Source organism: Cotesia glomerata, linkage group LG2, assembly GCF_020080835.1.
Source record: "Cotesia glomerata isolate CgM1 linkage group LG2, MPM_Cglom_v2.3, whole genome shotgun sequence".
NCBI lineage: Eukaryota > Metazoa > Arthropoda > Insecta > Hymenoptera > Braconidae > Cotesia > Cotesia glomerata.
In genome coordinates this window covers 28,853,215-28,880,537 of record NC_058159.1, presented here as the reverse complement: position 1 = coordinate 28,880,537, position 27,323 = coordinate 28,853,215, and the positions used below count along the sequence as shown (strand labels likewise).

Sequence of the window (27,323 nt, the reverse complement as noted above, 5' to 3'; positions counted from 1 at the left end):
TCATCCCGATGTTACATTCATCAAGACCTTTCATTTGAGTACCCACATCAATTTTTCATATATTTATATATATGTATATATGAAAAATATATCAAAATGCATGTGGGTACTGAAATTAAAGCTCTTGATGAGTGTAACATCGGGATGAGCTTATATCTTTAAAAACGTCCATATTTAAGAAAGTACAGTGTAATTTAACATAATTAAGAAACAACCTTTTATCCTTAGAACTATTGACATTTTTAAAGATATGAGCTCATCCCGATGTTACACTCATCAAGACCTTTCATTTGAGTACCCACATCAATTTTTTATATATTTATATATATTATATATATGTATATATGAAAAATATATGAAAATGCATGTGGGTACTCAAATAGTAAAAAGTTTTAAAGATTTAATTAATAAAATTAAAAAAACTGATCTTATTTCAATAAATTTATAAGGGTTATTTAAAGTTATTTTATTGTGTAATGAAGATCAAGTTCGTTGAAGAAATTTTATAAATAATGTTTGTGCAATAACTAGTTACAGTGTATTTTCTTTATTACATTGCGTCGTTGGATAACAGATGTAAGTGATGGATTTTACCGTGCTTAACACGTTGTAATGTTTTTACATAATTTATAACAATCTGTGTAAAATTCGATGGCTTTGCTGTTTGTTATGTAAGCTTCAGTTTTACTTCAAGAAGTATATTTTTCATTTTATTACTTTTATTTGTTATATAAAGTTAATAGTTTTCAATCTGAGGCTTCTTTATGTAATATATATTATTTATGTACTTCAATATTTTATTTCCAAATGTAACTTTTGATATAATTTTGTCTCAAAATGCAAGTATTAGTTTCACATAATGATAATAATACCATAAGTTGTATGTAAGAATGTCTATAGGCACTAGAACATTAATATTTAATCAAAGCTACTTGTTCAAAAAGTTTAATTGATTATTATTGTGTATATTTGAGTTCTCACTAACTTTGTACAACTTTTATTTTAAAAAATAATGTAGTCATGTTCGATCGTAAAAATCGTCAGCAAAAAGTTATGAAAAATTTTTTTGATTGGCAGATTTTTTTTTTATAAATATTAACGCGCTTTTTAAGCACACTTTAATTTCTCAATAAATTTTCATTGTACATACCGCTAAGCATTCACAGCCCACGTAAAAATTTTATTAAGATAAAATAAAAAATCAGATTTAATGTATTATTGTTAATATATTTCAAAATATTTATTAATTTTTGTTTCTTAATGTGAAAAATGAAACTAATTAATTTAATTAATCGATGTTACAAATTGACAAAAAATGCATTATTTTAAATGAATATTAAATACATTATCGATGATTATTTAAACGCGAGGCTTTTTTTCTAATTTTTCATATTAAATATTAATATATAACAATAATAATTATACATTAGATCAATCACACGTCGATAAATATATTAAAAAATATCGAAACTTAAGTACTTAATTACAATAATTATAAATTACCGATTGCTATATTATTTAAACATAATATTAGGTCGCAATATAAATTTATTAATTTTTTTTTTGTTAATTAAAACAATTATATTTAATATCTTAAAAATGAGTACCCGGAATAATTGATCCGGATATTTTTGATTGTGAGAAAAAGACTTTTATTTCTTTTTATTATTACAATAATAATAATAAAAATTATAGAAGAGGTAGTTTCTATTTCATCTGCAATGAAATAGAAGATACTTTTGCATTAACCGCGAGTAATTAAAAAAAAATGTATAATTTAACCAAATTGAAAGTTAATGAGTTACTAATAAATCTATTTAATGGGAAATAAAAGATTTTAGTTTGAAAAATACAATTATTTTTGTACGAACATTAATAAACTTGCAAGTCAAAAACAGTTGGAGGGATTCAATTAACAAGTGATTACTTTATCGTTTAAAACGGTAATCGCGATTAATATCAATCATCAAATATTAATAAATAAATATATTATTACATATATTATTGTATAAATAAATAAATAATGTATATATATAAATAAAAATTGCCATGAGTTCTTAGCATCGACGGGTTGAAAACCTTCGCTCGAATTTCGGTGTCTGGATGTAAGACCTGAAATTATTTTTTTATTTATTTATTATTTCATGTATTTATTGTTCTGAGGGCTGCAAAATAGTCAAGCAGTTATTCAAACAAGTCATTAATTATCACTCCAAGCATTGGACAAACTTATCAAACAGTTTTGTTAAGAGATGCACACCTCAAATGCACACCCGGTCATTTTTACTCGATTTTTATTTTATTAAAGGGTTACATGGGTTTCCTCGGAAAAAAATGGCCTATTTTCAACTATTTTTAACTTCCCGCTAAAAAAATTGAAAATTTTCAAAAATCGGGAAGTTATTGTTTTTACCCCGTTTTTCGAAAATCGAGTTTTCATCAGATCTCGACGTTTTGAGGTCCCAGGAAGCTTCCCTGACTATTCCCGCGATGGTGTCTGTATGTATGTAAGTGTGTGTGTGTGTGTGTGTGTGTGTGTGTGTGTGTGTGTATGTATGTATGTGTGGATGTATGTAAACCTCTCATAACTTTTGAACGGCTTGACCGATTTGATCGCGGTTGGTGCCATTCGAAAGGGTTCGACTAAACATAGATTTTTAATACAAGTTGGACCGATTCGGACCAATAGATTTTGAGAAATCTTAAAAAAACTGCGAAAAAAAATTTTTCCAAATGTGGTTTTTTTTTAATAACTTTTAAACGGCTCGACCGATTAATTCCAAAAACTAATCAGCTCTTAACATCAAAAAACCACGTCGATCGCCACAAATCTGGTCAAAATCGGTTGATTCGTTCGTGAGTTATCGTTGACGAAAGAAATCGAAAAAAAGTGTTTTTTTCGAATTACACCGAAACTTCCGGTAGTATCAATTTGTGTTTAAAAATGTATCATAGAATTTAAAAAACTGCGTTGAATGCCGCCAACCGCGTGAAAATCGGTTCATTCATTCAAAAGTTATTGCGGTTTGAAAATTCAAAAAATTGTGTTTTATTAAACTTTTATCAGAATTTTGTGCTCGGAGAGCTCAAAACTACACGAAAATTATATTTTTGAGCTCTTCGAACTCAAAATTGTAATACGTGCGATTTTGAGCGCTTAATTACGAAAGTAGCGGGAAGTTGCAGGGATGGCCTTCAGGGTCAACCGTTTTCCTAATTTTCTTTTAATAGAAAAAATGAAATATTTTATTTAAACTTTTTACTGTCTTAAAGATACATGTTTAATAAGGAACAACTGAAATTTAAAAAAATAAATATTAAAAACTCTGCTAATGTGACGTAAAAAAATGCGTCCGCGTGATCAGCACAACTCCTAGCAGGATCATCAGAAGTGAAAAAAAAAAAATGTGTGCTTTAGTTAAGACTTCAAACTAGGTCTTAAACGAAGGAAAAAAAGAAAAAATGAAAATTGGATTTTTGGCAGAGGTTTTAACGAAAAAATTAAAAATTTGGCTAAAATTTCGTGGGATTTTTTTTTAAATAGTTGTAATAGAAAAAAAAAATCCTTCGTTCAAGACCTTATAAATTATATCTCGAAGACCTGTTTAAAATTTCATCAAGATCGGTTGAGTAGTTCTCGAGAAATCTTGACAACGGTTTTTTAAAAAACATAATTTTGAGAAAAATGCGTTTAAAATTTTGAGTGACAATACAACAGCGCCTTGAGCGCGCAACTTTTTAAAATTCTATCTCCGAAACTATTATTCGGATCGATTTGAAACTTTAGGACAATATTCTAGAGATGTTGTAGAATTTAATAAGACAAAAAAAATCGATTTTTTGAAACCCATGTAAGTTCTTAATCGCTATAAATAAATTCTAGAGTACAAATTGATTAATAAAGAACAAAATTAATTAATTTTTATATTATTATTAATAAAATTGTTTAATTATAAATAGTTTAGTCAGATGCGATAAAACAAAACTGATGCACACCAAAAAAAAAAAAAAAATTGAGGTGTGCATTGATAATTTAATCACACAAAAGATAAATATTATTAGCAGTCATGAAGTATGTTAACAAACTAAAAGTAAATGTTCTATACGTTCATAATTCGCCATGCTAAGTATAATGACCGTCTCATTAAAAAGTCTACCTTAACATTTGATCGACACTCGCTCACCTATTATTTATTCTCTCAGAACTGGCAGTAGTGACCTTGTTTAATTAAAGTAAAGAAAAAAAAAAGAATATATATTCATAAAATAATATAATGTCAACGCAAATCAATGGCACACTTTATAGTGTCGTATTTATAACGTCATTAAATAATTATTGTTTTCACTTTGTAACTAAAGATGTATGCAGATATTGATACTTACAATTCAATACTTTGTATCGTTGATGTAGAACACATTGACTCGACTTTAACGTGACAATGTTTATGGCACTTCATTAAACAGTCTCTACATTCGTAGCCCTGTTTACCGAGTCTTCGGGCTAATGTCCTCTTACAAACTTCGCAAACAGTACCTCTGTTTAAAAGGAAATAATAAAATTTAATATTTGACTCGGAAATATTTAATTAAAATAAAATTAAAGAAGAAATTAAAATTTACCCTGGCATATGTTTCGCAATAAATGTATGGTCATTAAATATGTGTAATTTAGTGCCTTTTTTTCTCCATTTACTTTTTTGTGCTAGTGACAATGGTACGAGGTAGTGTCTGAAAAAAAAAAATTGAATAATTAATTAAATTATTTATAAAAAAAAATAAATAAAAATATTTAGAAAAGATGGTAACTAGCAATATTGCAGTCACTATGTGACTGTCATGAACTATAAATAAATAAAATTTTGCTTTATTAAGTAATGAATTTTTTTAAATTGCACTGTACTTTCTTAACTATTGACGTTTGTCAAGATATAAGCTCATCCCGATGTTACACTCATCAAGAACTTTCATTTGAGTACCCACATGCATTTTGATATATTTTTCATATATACATATATATAATATATATAAATATATGAAAAATTTATGTGGGTACTCAAATGAAAGGTCTTAATGAGTGTAACATCGGGGTGAGCTTATATCTTTAAAAATGTCAATAGTTCACAAGATACAAGGTCGTTTTTTAATTATGTTAAATTGTACTGTACTTTCTTAAATATTTACGTTTTTGAAGATATAAGCTCATACCGTTATTACACCCATCAAGAGCTTTCATTTGAGTACCCACGTGCATTTTCATATATTTTTCATATATACATATATATAATATATATAAATATATGAAAAATTGATGTAGGTACTCAAATGAAAGGTCTCGTTGAGTGTAACGTCGGAGTGAGTTTATATCTTTAAGAAGAGCGATAAAAATAGAATAAATTAGAAAAAAAAATTCAGAACATCATAATTTGAAAATTTTTGAAATCGTAAATTTTGATTTTTTTATTTTACTTAAATTTTATCTAAAATACCAAAAAATTACCAAAATAATAAATGAAAATATTTATAAAAAAATAATAAATAATAATATTTACTTTTTAACTCCATTCTCAAGAGTTTCTAGTACTAAAGTAGATGCTTCATTAATATACGTCCTCGTAGAAGTTCCGCTTATGGCAGAAGCTTCGCTGAGACTGGATCGTCTTGAATGTTCTTCTTTTCCTGGTACAGATAGCAAAGCTGTGAAATTTTTAATTGTTAATTACTCACACGCACTCAAAGCGGTTGTTAATATTATTATTGAGAAAATTTAAGCAATTACTAGTAATGTTTACACTAATTAATGATTAAATGATAGATGATGATTAAAAACTTCCATTATATAAATTATAAATTAAATGTTAAAAAACTAATTGTAATTTGTAATGCAATATAACTATAATAAGCCATTGCCATGCAATCGAGGACAACTCACCGAGGTATATCAGTGTAACCACGTAATAGTGTATTAAACGGAAGGCAGTAAAATAATATTTATGATTGTATAAATACTCGTAAAAGTTATAAGAAAATTTATGCTAATATCCGAGTAATGAGCAGTAAATACAAGTAATTGATAAAAAAAAATAAAATATTTTTACTGGATTTGTCATTACATTGTAGTTGATTTATTATTAATTATTATTTCTAAACTATCAAGCGAAAGAAAATTACCAGATCCGGGATCACGGGCTCTGTCCGCAGATATTGATCTAGAATGAGCGTCTTCATGATTTATGTCTCCTTCTGGACCAGCAGATCTGCTTCTGTTTCGAGATCTGTTTAAACGCCTTTTTATCGTGCCAAAAAAGTCTCGGCGTTTCCTTCTTGTTCTACCTCGTTGTTCTAAAATTTAATTAATTATTTATTTATTAATAATTATTATTTAAAGAGTTTTAAAGACGTTCATGCGCTATGCTATACAGAAAAAAAAATTAAATTGAACCAAGAGAAAAATTCTTGAACCAAGAAAATAATATTGAAAAGTTGCATTGTCTTGAATTAAGACAAAAAATTATTGAATTAAATAAAATTTAATTAAACCAAGAAAAATTTCTTAGTTTAAGAATGTTTCTACTCAAATCAAGAAGATGAAGTTCTTCAAAATTATTTATTTGATTCAAGTAAATTTTTTTTTCTGTGTAGAGTCAAATGAGTTTTAACTTTTTATAAAATTTATTGAGGTCTTCAGAAAAATGTTAAAGTACATCAATAACTTTATAAAGATTCATAATTTTTATTTTACCTGAAATATTTTTTGGGGATCTATTTTAAAAAATTCAGTAAATATAAATTAGTCGTTAATTTGACGTCATTCTTTATTATTTATTTAATTTGATAAATCTGTCATTTTTACTAATGTAATCAGTTGTATTCAGGTGCTTGTTCTCAGTACGGTAAAAAATAAACTAAAATAAATTTAACTAGCAAACTTGCAGTCACTATGTGACTGCAGTGATTTGTGAACTATAAATAAATAAAAATTTGCTTACTAAAGAATGACTTTTGTTAAATTACACTGTACTTTGTTAAATATTGACGTTTTTAAAGATATAATCTCATCCTGATGTTACACTCATCAAGAGCTTTCATTTGAGTACCCACATGCATTTTTGATATATTTTTCATATATACATATATAAAATATATATTTTAAAGATATAAGCTCTCCCGATGTTATACTCATCAAGAGCTTTCATTTGAGTACCCACATGCATTTTCATATATTTTCCATATATACATATATATATAATATATATAAATATATGAAAAATTGATGTGGGTACTCAAATGAAAGGTCTTGATGAGTTCAACATCGGGATGAGCTTATATCTTTAAAAATGTCAATAGTTCACAAGATACAAGGTCATTTCTTAATTATGTATCTAGAGATAGAGCATTTTTTAATGCAGCCTAAATACTTATCATCATAAATTGACTATTTAAAAACACTAACCACAAAATTTGCTTATTCTCTTAATAAAATAGATAATTAATTTGATTGTATGTTAAAAATCTAATTTTAATATGATTAAACTTATCCAAACTAAAAAATATTTACTATTAAGTCTTTCACATGAACGTCCTTAATAATTTACAGAATTTAAATTACCTCGTAAACTATCAGAATTAGAAGAATTAGGAGTACTTTCTATACCTGAAGTAGCGCTAATATCCCTGTTGGCGTGCTAAAAATATAAAATAAAAATAAATTACCACAACAATAATCAACAATAAGTGTGTGAGTAATACTGAAAGAATTTGAATGATAAATAAAAGACAAAAGGTAATAAATTACCTCGGGTGAAATTTCTTGCCAGCTTCCGTCCTCAGAAAGTGTCACCTGTTGAATTAGTCAACACACTAAAACTTAAGTATTATTGAGCATGCAGTTTGTCTTGTTTATTCTAAGTGACTCATAAATTATGTCATTACTCGAATTAAGCAAGCGAAATTAAATCGACTATTCTAATTATCAAAAGTAACTCGCAAGTGCCAAAAATTTTTACAGCGAATAGAAACTTAAAAATCAAATTTTCTTGTTTTTTAATTAAGAGAAATTAATTTTTTTTTCATTTATTTATAAAACTGCAATCCTAGAAGACGTCTCTTAATTTTTTTACACTCACCTTGACTATTTGTCGCTCTGGCGGCTAAAAAAAAAATAAAAAAAAATGATAAAAAAAACACGGGGAAAAATCCATGCGTTAGTACAAAAATTTGGTATTATTAAAATTTTTTATGTAATTAACAATAAATAATCTTACCCTCTGTTGGCTGTGTACAATTAGAGTACCTTTATTGCCATTACTCTGGCCAGTTCTGTATGGCGACTCGCCAGTCGTTCCATTTGTCAGGAAGTCTGAAAGAAATGATAGTCCTAATATAAATAAGAAAGTGGAGTAATTTTTCAGTTACACATCATTTGTAATAAATAAATAAATAAATAAATGATCACACGATTCATCTACTAAGAATTAACTAATAATCACACTATTGACGATTAATTCGATCATGCCGGTCTATAAACTATAACTACGCTCTCAAAAATAAATAATTATTTATTATTTTAAAAATTATAATTTTAAAATTAATTGTATTTCTTCTATAGTAGGAAATTGGAGCTTTGTGTTTAAAACCAAGCAACGTTTTGGAATCTATCACGAGTGCATCCATGCGAATTTTATTTGAAAACGTGTTGGCTTAAAAACGTTGAGTCTTTAGATAAGGGTGAAGAAAGTTGAAAAAGGAGTCCAGAGTGGCAAGACAGTGCTGAGTGATGAAAAAACTAATACAGAAAGTAAAGGTGTCACTCAAGTAAGGACGGATGCCTCGGGAGATATTATAATCGGTAATTACCCCCGGTCGACTGAGCAGAAGTGTCGTACAAGATAAGAGTGCTGTTACCATTGTTATAATTAAGACTATTATTGCTGAGTAGATTCGTTGGGTTGTATGTGCGTGTTGGAGATGATGGTTTTATTGCTTCCTTAACTTTAAATGGCTTGGCTCCTATTTGCGGGACTTCTGCTCCCTCAATAAATACAAACTGTAATTAAAAGTTTTATTTTAATTATTATTATTGTTATTTATTAAAACTCAATCTTGCTATAATACTTTTGTTGATATAAATTTAATTAATAAAATTTTTTTTAATATTTAAATTATTAAATTTAGCTGTTTTATTATAAAATACTGTAATTGACATTTTTTGGATTTTTTTTTAATTAAAAAAAAATTTTTTTGACTTTTAATCAATGTATAATTTTATATAGACCTAAAAAAAATTTTTTAAGTAAATCTAAGAAAAAAAAATGAAATTAACAAACTTCTGAAAATTTTTTTTTATTGAAAAAAGTCCAAGATTTTAAAAATTATACGTGCAATTTTTTAAAAATATTTTTTTAGATTTTTTAATTAAAAAAAAAATTTTTGACTTTTAATTAATGTATAATTTTATGAAGACATAGATTTACTTAAAAAAATTTTTTTAAGAAAAAAAAATGAAATTAACACCTGAAATTTTTTTTTTTTTATTGAAAAAAGTCCAAGATTTAAAAAATTATATGTGCAATTTTTTAAAAATATTTTTTTGGCTCTAATTTAATTAATGACAAAAATAAAAAAATTAGGAAAACTGTTGACCCTGAAGGCCATCCCTGCAACTTCCCGCTAATTCCATACTTAGGCGCTTAAAATTGCACCAATGACGTTTTTGAGCTCTTCGAGCTGAAAAATACAATTGATGGGTTATTTTGAGCTCTCCGAGCTCAAAGAGATTGCTTTCCTATGCTTTTGAGCTCTTTGAGCTCAAAAGTCTGATAGAGATTTGATAAGACACTATTTTTTGAATTTTTAAACCCCAATAACTTTTGAATGAATAAACCGATTTTCACGCGGTTGGCAGCATTCGACGCAGTTTTTCAAGCCTCACAAAGAATCTTAAATTTTGAATTGATCGCGCTAGGAATTTCGGAGTTATTCCGAAAAAACACTTTTTTCGGTTTTCTTTCGTTCACGACATCTCTCGAACGAATCAACCGATTTTGACCGGGCTGGTGGCGATCGACGTGGTTTTTTGAGGTTAAGAGCTGATTAGTTTTTGGAATTGAACCATCAAGCCGTTTAAAAGTTATTCCAAAAAAACCACATTTGAAAAAAATTTTTTTTTCAGTTTTTTGAAGATTTCTTAAAATCTATTGATCTGAATCGGTCCAAATAGTTTTCAAAATCTAAGTTTGGCCAAGCCCTTTCGAATGGCACCAACCGCGATGAAATTGGTCAAGCCGTTCAAAAGTTATAAGCGGTTCACATACTTTCACACACACACACAAACAAACACACATACATACAGACACCGTGACAACCTCGCGGGGATAGTCAGGGAAGCTTCCTGTGACCTTCAAACGTCGAGATCTGATAAAAACTCGATTTTTGCAAAACGGGGTGAAAACAATAACTTCCCGATTTTTGAAAATCTTCAATTTTCTTAGCGGGAAGTTAAAAATTTTATAGTTAAATTATGAGTTAATAAAAGAAGAAATCAACATTATTAAATTATTTTATAATTGTTCAAAATTTTGAAACATTTTTTCTTAATAATAATCTTCAAATTGATAACAAACTCGATTTTTTTATAACTAATAAATAAAAAAAAAAATTTACCTCAACGGTAAGAGTTCCAGTAACTTCATCTTGTTCATAAGGCCGCGCTTGTAATGGAATTATTTGTCTTTGACTTGGATTCATTAACAACTCTTCAATACCAACAATACCTAATCCTAAAAATCTGTTACTTTTGTTAACATGGTCATAAAGTTCCAACAGTACTTCAAAAGTATTCTGACTGACATCACTGAAACCAAAAACAAAACATCAGTACAAATAACTAGGATAAAAACCCCATTAGTGGCGGGGACCCCATTACTGACACTTTCTTTGATTTTGGTAGTTATTCAATTAATGAAATGATTAATTTCAATAATGAATATATTATTTCTAATCTTTAAGACCTTTAGATCAAAAAAATTTTTAATTTTTATTCTAAGTAGAACATTTTTTCATTGAAATAAAAAGTGCCACTGAAGGGGACCTTATTTTACCCTATTTTACCTTATTATTAAAATAAAAATTATTGAATTCTAAATAACAGGCAAGGCTAAAAAAAAAAAAAACTTACAATAAAAAGGCTTCGTCCCAAACAGGACTGACATTATTTTTTTTGACAGAAGTCTGGTGCTTTTGTGGGGGATCATCTAGCTCTACAACACAATAAGGCTCTACGCAACCTTGCTGGCCACCTAAATCACTCGCTTTTACGACTTTAACTAATAAACGTCTTTCGCCTGGAACGTATTTCTGTTGTCCTCCAGTCGGTCCTGCTGAATGGCTCTGGAATTAAAATTTTTGCTAGCGATTACCGCTAATAGGACGACAATAGGCTCAGGGATAAATAAAAGGGTTTAAGTGGTAGAATTTATTTAAATAAAAGCAATAAATAATAAATATATCTCACCATACTGTCGTAGTGAAGTGGCAGCGGGAACCCAGTCTGTGGTGGTGGTTCTCTCCATAATCTCGGGCAAGTTGGATACTTGGACAAATTTAAATGGACATTTGTACCTCTAAGAGCACCGACTACTATTTCAGTCACAACTTCCTGCAACTGGCTTTCATCAAGGTCCTTTTTTATCGTACCGACAGCCGCCAGCGAAACCTTCACCTTAAAAATCACATTTAATTAGTGTCAATTCTATCAATTGACCTTGTTAACTTATAATTTATTAATATAAGCGATGAAGATAATAAAAAATAAATTATTTGTAATTTTATAAAGAAAAAAAATTATTTTAAGTTATATTAAAAAAAAAAAAAAAAAAAAAAAAAAAAAAAAAGAAGAAATAAACAGTGATTTGTCAGAGTTTTAAATATTTTTATCTCTAATTTAAAATTTATCTACAGAAGCTATCAGTTGTCATTAAAAAGTAATTACCTCGGGCCATCCATCACATTTCAAGTCCAATAGTAATTTTTCCGTAATGCAAACGACATTAAGACGTGCACGGAAGCGGTTAACGTTGACGCGATAATGACTGACCTCTACCTTATCTCCTTTTTGACGGAAAGCTTTCAATTGCAGAGCTGGTGTCGCTTCACAGTCACAAGTTATTGTCTGGAAAATATTTTTTTTTTTTTATCAATAAGTGATAAATATTTAGTCAAAATAATAAAATATATTTTTTTATATTTAAATAATAAAATTTAATTTTGAAATTTACTAAAAAATTTCTTCAATCTCTTAAATTTTTTAAATGTTCTTAAAAATTTTTTAATTTTTAAATGTCGGCTAACTTAATTTTCAATTGATGATACTGAAATTAAGCGACATTTAATAATTTTTTAGATTTTTATGAAAAAAAGTAATAGAAAAAAATTTCTTCTCAATGTTATTAGCAAACATTAAACTTTAATTAATTATAAAAAAAAAATTTTAGGTATTATTTTTTACTATTTCTTCATATGAAATTAAAGAAGAAATTTTTTTCTATTACAATTTCTTATAAAAATCTAAAAAATTATTAAATGTCGCTTAATTTCAGTATCATTAAATGAAAATTAAGTTAACCGACATCTAACAATTGAAAAAAATTTTTTTTTAATGAAAAAATTAATACGAAAATAAAAAAAAATTTCTTTTGTAAAAAACCTGAAAAACTATAGTGCAATTTTAAAATATTTTTTAGTTCTAATTTAATAAATTAAAAATGTCAGCTTACTTTATTATTATTTATATTTAAATAATAATAATAATAATTTTGGCGATATAAAAATGTCATTAGTAGACATTAAACTTAAATTTAGTATAAAAAAAAATTCATTTATTGTTTTTTACTATTTCTTCACATGAAATTAAAGAAGAAATTTTTTTTTTATTACAATTTGTTATAAAAATCTAAAAAATTAAATGTCGCTTAATTTCAGTATCAATAAATGAAAATTAAGTTAGCCATCTAAAAATTAAAAAAATTTTTTTTTATTGAAAAAATTAACAAAAAAATTTTTATTTGTAAAAAACTTGAAAAACTACAAGTGCAATTTTTTAAAAATATTTAAAATATATAAAATATAAAAAAAAAAATATATAAAATATAAAATATAAAAATATAAAAAATATAAAATATATATATAATATTTATATTTTTGAGTTCTAATTTAATAAATTAAAAACGTCGGCTAACTTTAGTATTATTATAATTAAATAAAATAAAATTTAATAATAATAATAAAAAATTTTTTAACTTACAACATCGTCTCTAGAATCGCATTCGCAAAAAATATTTGAAAAACTAGGTGATTGAGTTTCCGGAAGTACTCTCACAAATTCAACTCCAACTCCATGCTGAAATATAAACAAATTTATAAATAATATTTTTTATCATCTTGATCTTGAGTATTATTATTATTATTATTATTATAAAAATGATAATTTAATACTAAATACATAATAATAGGTATGAATATATCATTAGAGCTATTATTTTCGTCATCAATTCGTGACTAAAGATAGTTATGGTACACATACCGCGTATATATGTACATATTATGGCATATATTTAAGCAGACATCACTCTGAGTAAACGTACGTGGCTACAATAATAAACAATAATTAAACGCGTGTTCTGCAACAGTTGAAAATGAAAATTCATCCAATACATTACGGAGCAATTCATGCAGATAATTTAGTAATTACAGTAAATAATAAATAATAAATAACAATAATTATTATAATTAAAACAATATATTATAGAAAGTAATTCATTTTATAAAAAGATTTATGCTCCGTGAATTAATAAATATTTATAATTTAAAACTAAACATACTATTCAATTCTTTAATTAATTTACCGTGAAATAATTATTTATAGTTTTTTATAATTGATAAAAAAGTGTTTCTTATATACATATAAAGGTACCGCGTGTGTAATGTTATTTTAAGCGATGAGAAGTGACGTCAGCGGACGCACGCGAGGTAAAAGGATGTTGACAACAGACTTACACACTTACATATGTTTTAATCTATGTATATATTTCTATAAGTGACGCAATATATGTCTTTTCCGCACCCGCGATCTATGACGTAACAAAACCCGGCCCAAATATATCATACGTTATATTATTATATCTTTAGACGCTCCTTTTTTTATTACGTCTTCAATTTAGTTAAGTCAGACCTAACACTAGGAAGAATACTTAAAAGCTCTTTGCTTAGTTTACATATCACATTATATATAGACGGTATAAATATATAAATATAAATATATACACAGATTTTTAAATAATATAAAGCTGGTTTATATATACAATATTTAAAAACTTAGCGATTGATTTTTAACAATGAGCCAATTTGTATTACATTGTATTAATTATTTCTTCATCATTTATTTTTGGTGCAATTAATTTTTTGCACCAAAAATTGAATTATTAATAATTAATTGAATTATTAATAATTAATTACAAAATATAAAAATTTACAAGATGATTTAAAAGTTATAAAAAATATTCATTTTATTTCTTCATTAAAAATTTTTTATGCAATCAAATTATTATTAATTATAAATTTATAAATTTATAAATTAAAAAAACAAGTCAAACAATTTATAATTTGTCAAAAATATTGATCGTATTTTTTCATCATTAATTTTTTTGCAATTAATTGTTTGCAATTCAATTATTAGCTATAAATTTATAAAATTAAATTTTTAAATTAAAATCAATCTGAATAATTTATAATTTATCAAAAATATTGATTTTATTTCTTCATCATTGATTTTTTATGCAATTAAATTATTGTTAATTATAAATTATAAAAAAATATATAATTAAATTTATAAATTAAAAAAATAAAAAAACAAGCCGAATAATTTATAATTTATAAAAAAATATTGATATTATTTCTTCATCATAAATATTTTAAGCAATTAAATTTTTGAAATTGAATTATTATTAATTATAAGTTATAGAAAAATATAAAATTAAATTTTGGATTAAAAAAATTTATTAAAAATATTAATTTTATTTCCTCATCATAAATTTTTTATGCAATTAACTTATTATTAATTATAAATTATAGAAAAATTTTAAGTTAAATTTATAAATAAAAAAAAAAAAAGCCAGATGATTCATAAGCTATAAAAAACATTGATTTTTTAAAGTACAAAGTCAGTACGTCTGGGGAAGAATAATAAAACTTAAAACTCTTCTATCATACATGTGTAATTGTATTATTTCTCTTATAATAAAATACAGAGTTGGATGTTTGGTGAATTTACGTACTGGAAAGTGGGTTACACAGAGCAAAGCAAGAACACGCATGCTCGAAATCTCCGCGTGCAGTACAATTGGGTGGTTATAAAGATTAATATTTCTTTCTTACTTTTTAAATCCGTCTTATAAACAAAGTTAATAAAAAAGACTAGATTATTCTTATAAAAAAAAAAAAAAAACTATCTGTCTGCAGGTCGGACTTTACGCCTCACATTATGCTAATTCTGTTTTTAAGATGACATCAGAAGCCTTGACATTATAATCAGAGAAGTTTAAACGACGATAACTTAAATTTAAATATAAAAATTTAATTTGCTTGTTGATTAAATTTTAATATTTAATTTTGTGTGTCCGAAAGGCTCATCGCAATGCTTTAAAGATAAAAATCAGGAATTTTAATAATATAATAAAAATAGTAATAGAAAATTTACGCTAGCAGGAAAATCAGGGAAAATTTCAGAAAATTTTAGCTAGAACAAACTTACACTAAAAAAAAAAAAAAAAAAAAAATTAGGAAAACGGTTGACCCTAAAGGCCATCTCTGCAACTTCTCGCTAATTCCGTTAATCCTGGCTGCTTTTTTTGAGCTCTTCGAGCTCAAAAATACAATCTGTGTGTTGTTTTGAGCTCTCCGAGCTCAAAAAGATACCTTTTCTATGCTTTTGAGCTCTTTGAGCTCAAAAGTCTGATAGAAGTTTCATAGAACACTATTTTTTGAATTTTCAAACCGCAATAACTTTTGAATAAATGAACCGATTTTTACGCGGTTAGCGGCATTCTACGCAGTTTTTTAAGCCTCATAAAGAATTTCTGAGTTTTAATTGGTCAAACTAGAAATTTCGGAGTAACTCCGAAAAAACACTTTTTTCGGTTTTCTTTAGTTCACGATATCTCTCGAACGAATCAACTGATTTTGACCGGATTGGCAGCGATCGACGTCGTTTTTCAAGGTTGAGAGCTGATTAGTTTTTAGAATCGATCGGTAAAGCCGTTTAAAAGTTATCCCAAAAAAACCACTTCTGAAAAAATTTTTTTTCCTATTTTTTTTTAGATTTCTCCAAATTTCTCAAAATCTATCGGTCCGAATCGATTCAAATTCACAGGAAATCTAAGTTTGGCGAATAGTCAGGAACGCTTCCTAGGACCTCAAAACGTCGAGATCTGATGAAAACTCGATTTTCGAAAAACGGGGTAAAACCAATAACTTCCCGATTTTTGAAAATTTTCAATTTTCTTAGCGGGAAGTTCAAAATTAAATTGAATTAAGAGAAAAATTCTTGAACCTAGAAAATAATTTTCAAGAATTCTAGCAGCAATGTTTACTCACAAGCTAAATAAAAAAAAAAATCTAATCAAATTTTCATAACAGATATAACAGCTGAGACCTTTGAGAATCTCGTAAAGTTTATTTACACTGATGAAGTTTTGGGTTTTAATGCCATCTCAGTGAAAGAGAGGAAGTTAATTATTTATTATGAAATTTAATCCCGGAAATATTTATTTAAGCTTCTTTTATAATTTAATATTTATATAATACTTATTTTAAAATTTCGAGGAGATGAAATTTTTAAAATTATGAAAATAATAATAATTAAGTATCATTAATAGAAAAAATCAATAAAAAATTTTTTAAGTTAATTAAATTACTTCTTTGAGCAATTGTTAGAATAGAGATGTCAAATGTGAGGATTGAAAGCTTAGACCAAAAGGCGTCTGTTCTATCTAATGACAACCATGTGTCGCTCGGATTTCTTCTATGCTCAATTGATTGCAATTGCGGTGGCCCTTGATTTGGATAATTAAATAAAAATTCATGACCCGTTTTATTAACATCGCATATCATGTAAGAAATTTTATCTATACTTATATAATCATGTAAATACTTAATTTTTTTAAATATTTCATTAATAATTTATTCAATTTTTTAGATTGAACAACTTGTTTTTTAAATTACTAAATAATGATATGATAGTAATATCAGCAGATCGGTATTAAAAAATTTTCCACTTACAATTTTTACAATTTCTACATTTAGATTTTTTTTCTTTAAATTTTCTTGCTATAAAAATTAATTTATCACATTTAAAAAAATTTTTTAGCATAAAATAAAATATTTGGCAGACACCTGACCATTTTTGTTTTCTTCAACAAATAAATGAACACTAAAAATTTATTTATAAAAATTTTAACAATATCTACATGTGAAATTATTTACTTAAAATTTTATTTATCGAAAAAATTCTAAAAAAATAATAAAAAAGTCTGCTGACTTAATTATCATATGAATAATCTATATTATTAAGAGAATAAGAAAAACTTTGTGTCCGGGATAGTCATACGATAAAATCGGTTTTTTAGCGAAATTTAGTGTCATTGCGAAGGTCTTGATTTTAATTTGTGTCTTTTCAAGGTTTCATATCATTCTCACCAATAGTCAATTTATTATGATAAGTATTTAGGCTGCATTTGAAAATGCTCTATCTCTAGATACATAATTAAGAAATGACCTTGTATCTTGTAAACTATTGAAATTTTTGAAGATATAAGCTCATCTCGGTGTTACACTCATCAAGACGTTTCATTTAAGTACCCACATCAATTTTTCATATATTTTATATATTTATATATATGAATATATGAAAAATATATCAAAAATGCATGTGGGTACTCAAATGAAAGCTCTCGATAAGTGTAACATCGGGATGAGCTTATATCTTTAAAAATGTCAATAGTTAAGAAAGTACAGTGTAATTCAACATAATTAAGAAACGACCTTGTATCTTGAGAACTGCTGACATTTTTAAAGATATAAGCTCATCCTGATGTTACACTTATCGAGACCTTTCATTTGAGTACCCACATCAATTTTTCATATATTTATATATATTATATATATGTATATATGAAAAATATATATCAAAAATGCATGTGGGTACTCAAATGAAAGCTCTCGATAAGTGTAACATCGGGATGAGCTTATATCTTTAAAAATGTCAATATTTAAGAAAGTACAGTGTAATTCAACATAATTAAGAAACGACCTTGTATCTTGAGAACTGCTGACATTTTTAAAGATCTAAGCTCATCCCGATGTTACACTTATCGAGACCTTTCATTTGAGTACCCACATCAATTTTTCATATATTTACATATATTATATATATGTATATATGAAAAATATATCAAAAATGCATGTGGGTACTCAAATGAAAGCTCTTGATGAGTGTAACATCAGGATGAGCTTATATCTTTAAAATCGTTAATATTTAAGAAAGTAGTGCAATTTAACAAAAGTGATTATTTAATAAAGCAAAATTTTATTTATTTATAGTTAAGGTAGCTAGTTAATCATAAAGCGTAAAATAAAAAAAAATAGTACCTCATCGACGGAACCAGCGACGAAATCATTAAGCGAAGTAACCCAAACAGCAAGTAACTCATTAAGAATCACCAGGTCAGAATGAAGCCAAATGACAAGCTCGTTGACCCAGCGAACGGCCTCGGCATCGGCACCGGTCGCGGCCGGCAGGTGAAGGGCGCGGGAGCTTCTCGCTGGGCTTATCAGCGGGCCGGACGTTTTTCTGGTGAGTCTCTTGCGCGTAGGTGGTGTTGGCGGTACATACCCAATGCCAGGTCCCCCGCCACCACTGTGACTGGCAACCGAGGGACTGCTAGTGGAAGTCAAATTCCCAGAAGAAGCTGCTAAGGATTTGGCCATCGCAACTTTGATGGGTTTTTCCTGGGTAAGGAGCTTGCTGGCGATGTTACCCGCGGACACGACACTTTCACCGATCCCATGGTAACCGTGTCCATCTTTAGCACTTGGACTCGCAGAGGAGGTAGCAGCAGCGCTGACACCCACATGACCACCACCCGCAACGACACTAGATCCCGAAGAAGAACCGAATTTCTCGTTAAGTACAAAGTTATTGTAAATATATTTACCAATACACAAAACAATCAGACCGAATAGCATCCAACCGAATATTAACATCGACAGTGTATCCATCGTCGTGTCACCAGACGAGTCGAAACTGCATATCAGATCGTCCACCCGCTCGGCCAAGTCGGCCATATTGCCCCATCGTTCTGCCAACCAAGTCCAAGTAGATTCCAAAAACATTCTTTGCTATTTTCACCGCTGGCGGCCCCCTCCAAAACCAGATCTATTAATATCGTTAAGCGAGACGACTCAACCAGCCACCGCGTACATATCCCGGGCGATTTACACCAGCTCCCACTACCCGAGTAGACACTTGTCTTCACACTTTACTTTACTCTACACCTTCCGGCAACACGAGTTTGAAATTCAATTCCCGCTTGCTTGGTTCACCTGAAAAAAATTTTTCATTTATTTTTTATCTTGTATATAATATCTTGATGTGTCTAATCGACTCTGAGGGTCATTTTTTAAAATTTTTTTTATTTATAATCGATAACTATTTTTATTTATTGTGATTTTATTTTTACTGATACTGTTGTACTGACCTTAATTTACTAATGGATTCGCCGGTAATTTATCAAGATTTATCGCCTGGTAACTTGGCATTTATTTTACTAGTAAGTTACTTGATAATTACTACAAACATCACGTGTTACTTTAGGGCGGTTGCTTAGCACCCAATGCTTCCTAACAATTTTTTGACAACTCAATACTTTGCTTCCGCTCAGCCTGTAAATTAAAATACATTTTATTAATTATTATTTAATTTTTTTAAAATTATTTTAAAGTTTTCTTCTTTAATTTTTAGGAAGAAATTGTCTAAAAATTATCAGAGTATTTCAATAATAATTTTTTTTAATCAATGATAAATTTTATTAATTATATTTTAACTATTTAAAAGTTTTCTTCTTTAATTTTTAAGAAGAAATTATTCAAAAATTATCAAATTGTTTCAGTACTTTCTTTTTTTTAATTAGTGATAAATTTTATTAATTATATTTTAATTTTTAAAAATTATTTAAAAGTTGTCTTCTTTAATTTTTAAGAAGAAATTGTCTGAAAATTATCAGAGTATTTCAATAATTTTTTTTAAATCAGTAATAAATTTTATTGATTATATTTTAATTTTTTTAAATTATTTAAAAGTTTTCTTCTTTAATTCTTAAGAAGAAATTGTCTAAAAATTATCAGAGTATTTCAATAATTTTTTTTCAAATCAGTGATAAATTTTATTAATTAAATTTTAATTTTAAAAAATTATTTAAAAGTTTTCTTCTTGAATTTTTAAGAAGAAATTGTCTAAAAATTATCAGATTGTTTCATTAATTTTTTTTTTAAATCAGTGATTCAGAAAATACACATGGTATTTTTACAAAAACAAAGCATCTAAAAATTACTGTGAATTGATTAAAAAAATTACAATGAAAATAAATGTATTAAAAAACTTTTTATAGCTGACAAATTAATATAAAAAATTAACAAAAAAATTTAATTAAAAATCCATAAAAAAATCAACGAGTTTAAAAGTATGATTCATTAAAAATTATTATTATTTTAAAAATTATTATTAATTTTTAAAATTATTTTAAAAATTGTTATTAAATTTTAAAATTTATTTATTTTATTAAATTTAAAATTAAAAAATTTTTAATTATTTTAAAAATTATCATTAAATTTTAAAATTATTTGTTTTAAAAAATTATAAAAATTTTCTTCTTTAATTTTTAAAAATTTGTCTAAAAATTATCAGATTGTTTCATTAATTTTTTTTTTTCTTTTAAATCAATGATTCAGAAAATACAGATGGTATTTTTACAAAAACAAATAAAGCATCTAAAAATAATTTTAATTGATAAAAAATTACAATGAAAATAAATATATTAAAAAACTTTTTATATCCGTCAAATTAATATAAAGAATAAAAAAAAAAAAAAAGTTTAATTAAAAATACATAAACAAATTAACGAGTTTGAAAGTATAATTCATTTAAAATTAATCTTTATAAATATTTAATGAGCCGGGTATAAAAGTTTTCTGATAAAAATTCTTTAAGCTAGCCTAGAGTTAAATATTTAGAAAGTATCTAAAGTTAAAAAATGAAAAATAGAATATTCTTACTGAATAAGTAAATAGAGTCAAACATCAAACACATGTGGCTTTATCACTCGCTTTTATAACACGTCAGTCTAGTTACTCGACGCTTATTAATTAATATAATTAGCTAACAATTATAAACATTAGTTGAACTGCTAAAGTGTGTCAGCTTAGTAATAACAATAATAATGATTATTAACAAGAGGATTAAGACTGAAGATTTAAACTGCAGTAGCTCTTTAAATATTATCTTAAAAGTTGGAGTTTTGACTGAAGATCGGTCCAAAGCCGGGAGTTTCTCTGACACTGACTTGACTCTTACTACTGACTCATATCAAGTGTTAAACGTAATACTGCCACGCCGTCGGCGCATTATTGTGTTCCCTCTCTCTTGTTTATTTTTTTGTTTGCTCGCGGTCACTATTACACAGCTAAGTCATCCAGCACACTCCTGTCATGGTTCACCTTTAAGTATTTTTTATTAATAATTAACAATTAACAATCCTGCTTGTATTATGTCTAATGTCTATATGTTTATCCCTGTAATAGATAAAAAATTGTATATTATATTACTCGTACTGATTTTATATTTCAATACAACTTTCACGCAGTTATGTTATAGTACTCCGATAACGATAAGCGAGTAGTGTACAGTAACGTGAACAGCACATTGCTGTCTGTCTTACTTTCTCTTCTCCAGCTTTTTATGTCTACCACGTTTGTTTATAATCTACGAGCCGATCTCTGGTAGTATTTGTATGTATACACTTGCTCAGTACACTGGAGTCTCATATATTGATCCAATGCGCACCCATTACCATGTACTGCAACAAAAAGCTTCAATTTATGTCAATTTGTACTTGTTTTTTAATTGCTTTGTTTTTTTACTTACCTTTTGGGTTTGTTAGCTCCAAAAAATTTACATTTTTTTATACAGAAAAAAATTTTACATGAAGAAATAAAAAAAATTGTTTATAATTACAATTAATTTCTTATTCTAATTTATTTAATTGGAATTTTTAAATAAAAAGAAGATTATAAAACTAGCAACATTGCAGTTACTATGTGACTGCTATGAATGTGGACTATAAATAAATAAAATTTTGCTTTGTTAAATAATGACTTTTGTTAAATTGCACTGTACTTTCTTAAATATTGACGTTTTTAAAGATATAAGCTCATCCTGATGTTACACTCATCAAGAGCTTTCATTTGAGTACCCACATGCATTTTCATATATTTTTCATATATACATATATATAAAATATATAAATATATGAAAAATTGATGTGGGTACTCAAAAGAAAGGTCTTGATGAGTGTAACATCGGGATGAGCTTATATCTTCAAAAATGTCAATATTTCAGAAGATACAAATTCATTTCTTAATTATTGATATTTTATAAGATCTAAGCTCATCCTGATGTTACACTCATCAAGAGCTTTCATTTGAGTACCCACATGCATTTTCATATATTTTTTATATATACATATATATAAATATATAAAATATATGAAAAATTGATGTGGGTACTTAAATGAAAGGTCTCGATGAGTGTAACATCGGGATGAGCTTATATCTTTAAAAATGTCAATAATTCACAAGATACAAGGTCATTTCTTAATTATGTATCTAGAGATATTTTAGAATGCAGCCTAAATACTTATCACCATAAATTGACTATCAGTGAGAATGATATGAGACCTTGAAAAGGCACAACTCCAGGTCTCGACTCTTCCAACGATACCAAATTTAACCACAAAAATCCATTTTATCACATAAATACACTGGCCACAAAATTTTCCTTATCCTTTCAATAATATAGATTAAACAAAAATATTTGAACATAAATAAATAAAAAATAAAACAGACAAAGGTACCTAGTATAAAATACAAAAAGAATTCTTGTGTTTTTTTTTTTATTGTTTGTCATTTACATACAAATATTTTTGTTGATCATGATACGCTTATGAAACGAGATTATTTATGTTAATTACATGTTACATATTTCGCTATTGTTAATAAAATTTATTGAACTTGTTCTTTTAGATCCTTGCATCAATAAATTCAATAATGGTGTTATAAACTTGTCTGGTTTTTATTTTTAGTCAGTGTATGCCGTTAATCATCAGACGAGATATTAATATAATAATATAATTAATACAAACGTTTTTTTTTTTTTTTTCTTTAACATTATCCTTAATAACTATTTTCAAATACTATGTGGCGTTGTTTTAAATCATCACTCCTTTTTTTTTGTTTATTTTTTTAAATTATGTATACGTCCTGACTTTCCTTCAATATAATTAATAATTTTAATTATACAATAATATTATTAAAAAAAACCATTCGTTTTCTCCTCACGGAAGTCAACAACGTCATTGCAAGTGTTATTTAATATTTAATTTTATTTATAATATTTATATAAAAAAAGGAAGTAGTACTAGTGCGATGACAAGTGATTGAGATAATATACAATTAAATATTAAATATTAATTATCTACCGGTGATTTATTACAGAGGCAGTAATTATTTTATTATTTAATTAATCTCAATCTAATGCATCGTTTAAATGCACTGACAAAACACACGACGAATCATTCGGCAAGTTTTTTTTTTTTTTTTTAGCGAGTCGGAATTATTTATTATTAAATGCAAATATTTATTATTTTATTTATTATTAATTATTTTATTATTTTATTATTATTTATTATCATTATCGTTATTAATTATTAATTAATAAATATTGTAGTGCATTAAATAAAAATCACGTTCCAATCACAGCCGCTTATTGGCAATCCTATTGTTAAACTGCCTGGTATTGAAGATATTTTTAATTTTTACAGTTAAAAAAAATTAAAAAAAGTAGACAATGTTATTAAATATAAAAATACAAAAATTTAATAATTAAATTTAATCTGAAAATTTTATTTGTTAAACCATTAACTCGCTTTTGCTTGCCGAATAATCCGTATTGAAATTATTTTTATCAGAACAATTTAATTATTTACGTGTACAACTGTACAATTGAGACAACTTATATTAATTATAATTATAATCTTACAATAAAATCCAATACATATTTGTTTCTTTTAATTTCAAACAGCATAAACAGTTGTAACAGAACAGATAATTATTATTATTAAAACCTACACGGAAAGAACAAGATGATACTGGATATCATCCCAGATTATACTGAGTGAAAAAATTTCAGATAGTAGCTAATATAATCCATATTATAATGAATATAATCCAGATTATAATGAGTATAATCCAGATTATAATGAATATAATCCAGATTATAATGAATATAATCTGGATTATAATAAATATAATCCAGATTATAATGAATATAATCCAGATTATAATGAATATAATCCAGATATCATGCATCATAATCGGGATTTTTTTTTTTCACCACAGATATCACTGAGTATAATCTGGGATGATATCCAGTGTCATCTTGTTCTTTCTGTGTATTTATTATGATTTTTTTTTTTTTTTTTTTTTTTTTTTTTTTTTATAGTATCTTCCTGGAATATTTAAATATTTTATTTTTATTAATTAATTACATGTAAGATACAATGGCGCTATTTTGTTCGTTTTCAAGTACATTCATATCAATTCTTTTTTTAGCATATTCTATTTATGTTTTTTTATTTTTTTTTTTTATTACAGAACTACAAATTCAGCAAGTAATATATTTAACGCGTAAATGCTGCTTAATACTATCCATTTTTCGTTCTGGTCCTTCTCTCGCAATTATTTCAAGAAAATTTTTTTTTTTAATTAAATATACATAGTTATTAAAAAGTAAAAAAAATGTTTCACTGGGAAATCCTGACATTTTTTTCGACTTAAATATGTTTTTTTTTTTAAAAAACTACACTATTGATTTAAAAATGTAATTAATTAAAAATAAATATGCGTTAATGGAAGGATTAAGATTAATATTTACAAAAGAAATATAAAATTATTATTTGATCAGATAAATTGAGACAAGCTTTATAGTTATTAATATTTATATTCAACGATTTAAAATGATAATAGTGCACAGTGAATCACTTTATGTAAAAAAAGTGTTAATTAATATAAAAAATGACTACACTGAGTTGAATGCAACGAAAGCTACATTAAGCTTAAACTTAATCGACTACAATTATCCACAAAGCCACTTGACAAGTAATTTAATTTAACATTTGTTTTTGGTAGTAATTATTAGGTTTTAATTTAATATAAATACATCCAATTATAAATACGTGGGATTAAGTTTATTTAATTATTTAATTAATATTAATAGTCATATATATTAAAATAAAAAAGCCTAAGAAGCAATTACACTGATATATATTACACGGGAAGAGTAGTTTAGTTTAGCAAAAGCATGTGCACGATAATTAAAAATCGTGTGAATACGACAATCAGCCTTTTAATAATTATCTTATAAGATTGATATATCAGTTAGTTTAAAAGACCCCATTAGTGACAAGGATCTCATTTCTGACACTTTCTGTGATTTTGGTACTTATTAAATTAATTAAATAATTAATTTCAATTAAATAATTAATATATCGCGTTACTAATGCCAAAAGGGCGTATCTCAACATCTACGCCCTTTTGGCTCTGCAGAGCCAAAAGGGCGTATAAAAAATTTTTTTTTCACTTCAACTACTCTAAAAATGTTTGTAACATTTAGATCTGTAAGAAAAGTAAATAAAAAAATTTTTTTTGTATACGCCCTTTTGGCACTAAGATAAAACAATTCTTAAGCCAAAAGGGTGTATCATTTTTTTTTCATCATAATTAATTGTTAGCCTTAAAAAAAAAGGTTATAACACTGGTAAAAATAATAACTTTTCTACTCATTTTATTTAAAGAGAATATGTATTTAATTAAAAAAGAAATTAAAATATCAATTTTTAGCTAAGCACTTTTCCAATACCGTCTCCATTATTATTATCTTTTGGTTCAAAAAGTAAAAAATAATAAATATATATTGCCGTAAATCTAAACTTTTAAAAAATACTTTAATCTTAAAAAAAATTCATCAGTTGTTACCATTATCAAAGCACAGATTTTTGTAATATCGTTGGTATTTTTTTTTGGAACTGTGCCTGACGTACAACTACATTTTTCTTCAAATAGAATGTTACTATTTTTTTTTTTTTTTTTTTTTTTAATTCAAATCCATATTCTTTGTAAATGAAATGAGTTGAAAATGCATTATTTTTACCGGTGTTATAATTTTTTTTCTTCAAGGCTAATTAATTAATTATGATAAAAAAAAATGATACGCCCTTTTGGCTTTAAAATTTTTTGTCTTAGAGCCAAAAGGGCGCATATAAAAAAAAATTGTTTTATTAACTTTTCTTACCGATCTGAATGTTATAAACATTTTTCGGTTGGTTGAAGGAAAAAAATTTTTTTTCTCCACCCTTTTGGCATTAGTAACGTGAAATTATTTTAATCTTTAAGACCTTTAGATCAAAAAAAATTTTTAATTTTTATTCCAAGTAAAACATTTTTTCTTTAAAAGAAAAAGTGCCACTAATGGGGTTTTTACCCTAGTACTTTATTTTTTATTTATATTTTATAAATTAATTTTTATTTCAATGTAGTATAGTTAATAATTATAATTATGATTAAAATTGAATTATAATAGTATCCAATTGAATAATTATTTTAGAAATGATTTGTGCAAACCTTCAGTCGATTTTAAATCGTCAATTACAATCAAATTGTCCATCCTTTACAAAACGCATTAAATACGCTGGTTTACATTTTTTATAATTATTATAAATATTAGATAATAAAATTGCTCTTGTTTTAGCTCAGTCTTAATGGAAAAAAATGTTGGTTTTATTTTTAGTTTTTTTTATTTTTTTTTTATATAAATTCAGTGAAAATTCAATTTTTAATTGATAGTACCTTTATTAGGGGGCGTCAAAATTTAATCTTTGAAAGCAACT

The 27,323-nt window shown here is 26.2% G+C and overlaps 1 protein-coding gene across 11 annotated transcripts; it reads right to left on the bottom strand.

Moving 5' to 3' along the window:
- Positions 1 to 1,106: 1,106 nt before the first annotated feature.
- On the bottom strand, positions 1,107 to 22,114 carry LOC123259791. Of its 11 annotated transcripts, none has more exons than XM_044720491.1 (19): positions 21,379 to 22,112; positions 19,806 to 19,989; positions 18,697 to 19,650; positions 13,298 to 13,393; positions 11,987 to 12,166; positions 11,510 to 11,716; positions 11,174 to 11,385; positions 10,660 to 10,849; positions 8,854 to 9,043; positions 8,262 to 8,374; positions 8,124 to 8,147; positions 7,793 to 7,837; positions 7,607 to 7,682; positions 6,169 to 6,339; positions 5,550 to 5,694; positions 4,621 to 4,728; positions 4,384 to 4,536; positions 4,158 to 4,219; positions 1,107 to 2,112 (listed from the first exon to the last, which is right to left on the bottom strand). In XM_044720491.1, the coding sequence occupies exons 3-18, from the start codon at positions 19,438 to 19,440 to the stop codon at positions 4,192 to 4,194; spliced, it is 2,682 nt and encodes an 893-aa protein (XP_044576426.1). In that variant the 5' UTR covers positions 19,441 to 19,650; positions 19,806 to 19,989; positions 21,379 to 22,112; the 3' UTR covers positions 1,107 to 2,112; positions 4,158 to 4,191. The 11 variants fall into 11 exon arrangements, with proteins under 11 accessions (XP_044576426.1, XP_044576424.1, XP_044576423.1 ...); XM_044720489.1 differs by having other exon boundaries at positions 4,185 to 4,219; XM_044720488.1 differs by lacking the exon at positions 4,158 to 4,219 and having other exon boundaries at positions 5,550 to 5,676; positions 21,379 to 22,114.
- Between the last annotated feature and the right edge of the window lie 5,209 nt (positions 22,115 to 27,323).

Excerpts from the sequence above, each read along its gene's own strand:
- LOC123259791 (XM_044720486.1), bottom strand. The coding sequence starts at position 19,440 with ATGTTTTTGGAATCTACTTGGACTTGGTTGGCAGAACGATGGGGCAAT. Across the intron at positions 13,394-18,696 it reads TCGCTGGTTCCGTCGATGAG|CATGGAGTTGGAGTTGAATT; the intron begins GTACTATTTTTT and ends TTTATATTTCAG. Across the intron at positions 11,386-11,509 it reads CACTTCACTACGACAGTATG|AGCCATTCAGCAGGACCGAC; the intron begins GTGAGATATATT and ends TTTTAATTCCAG.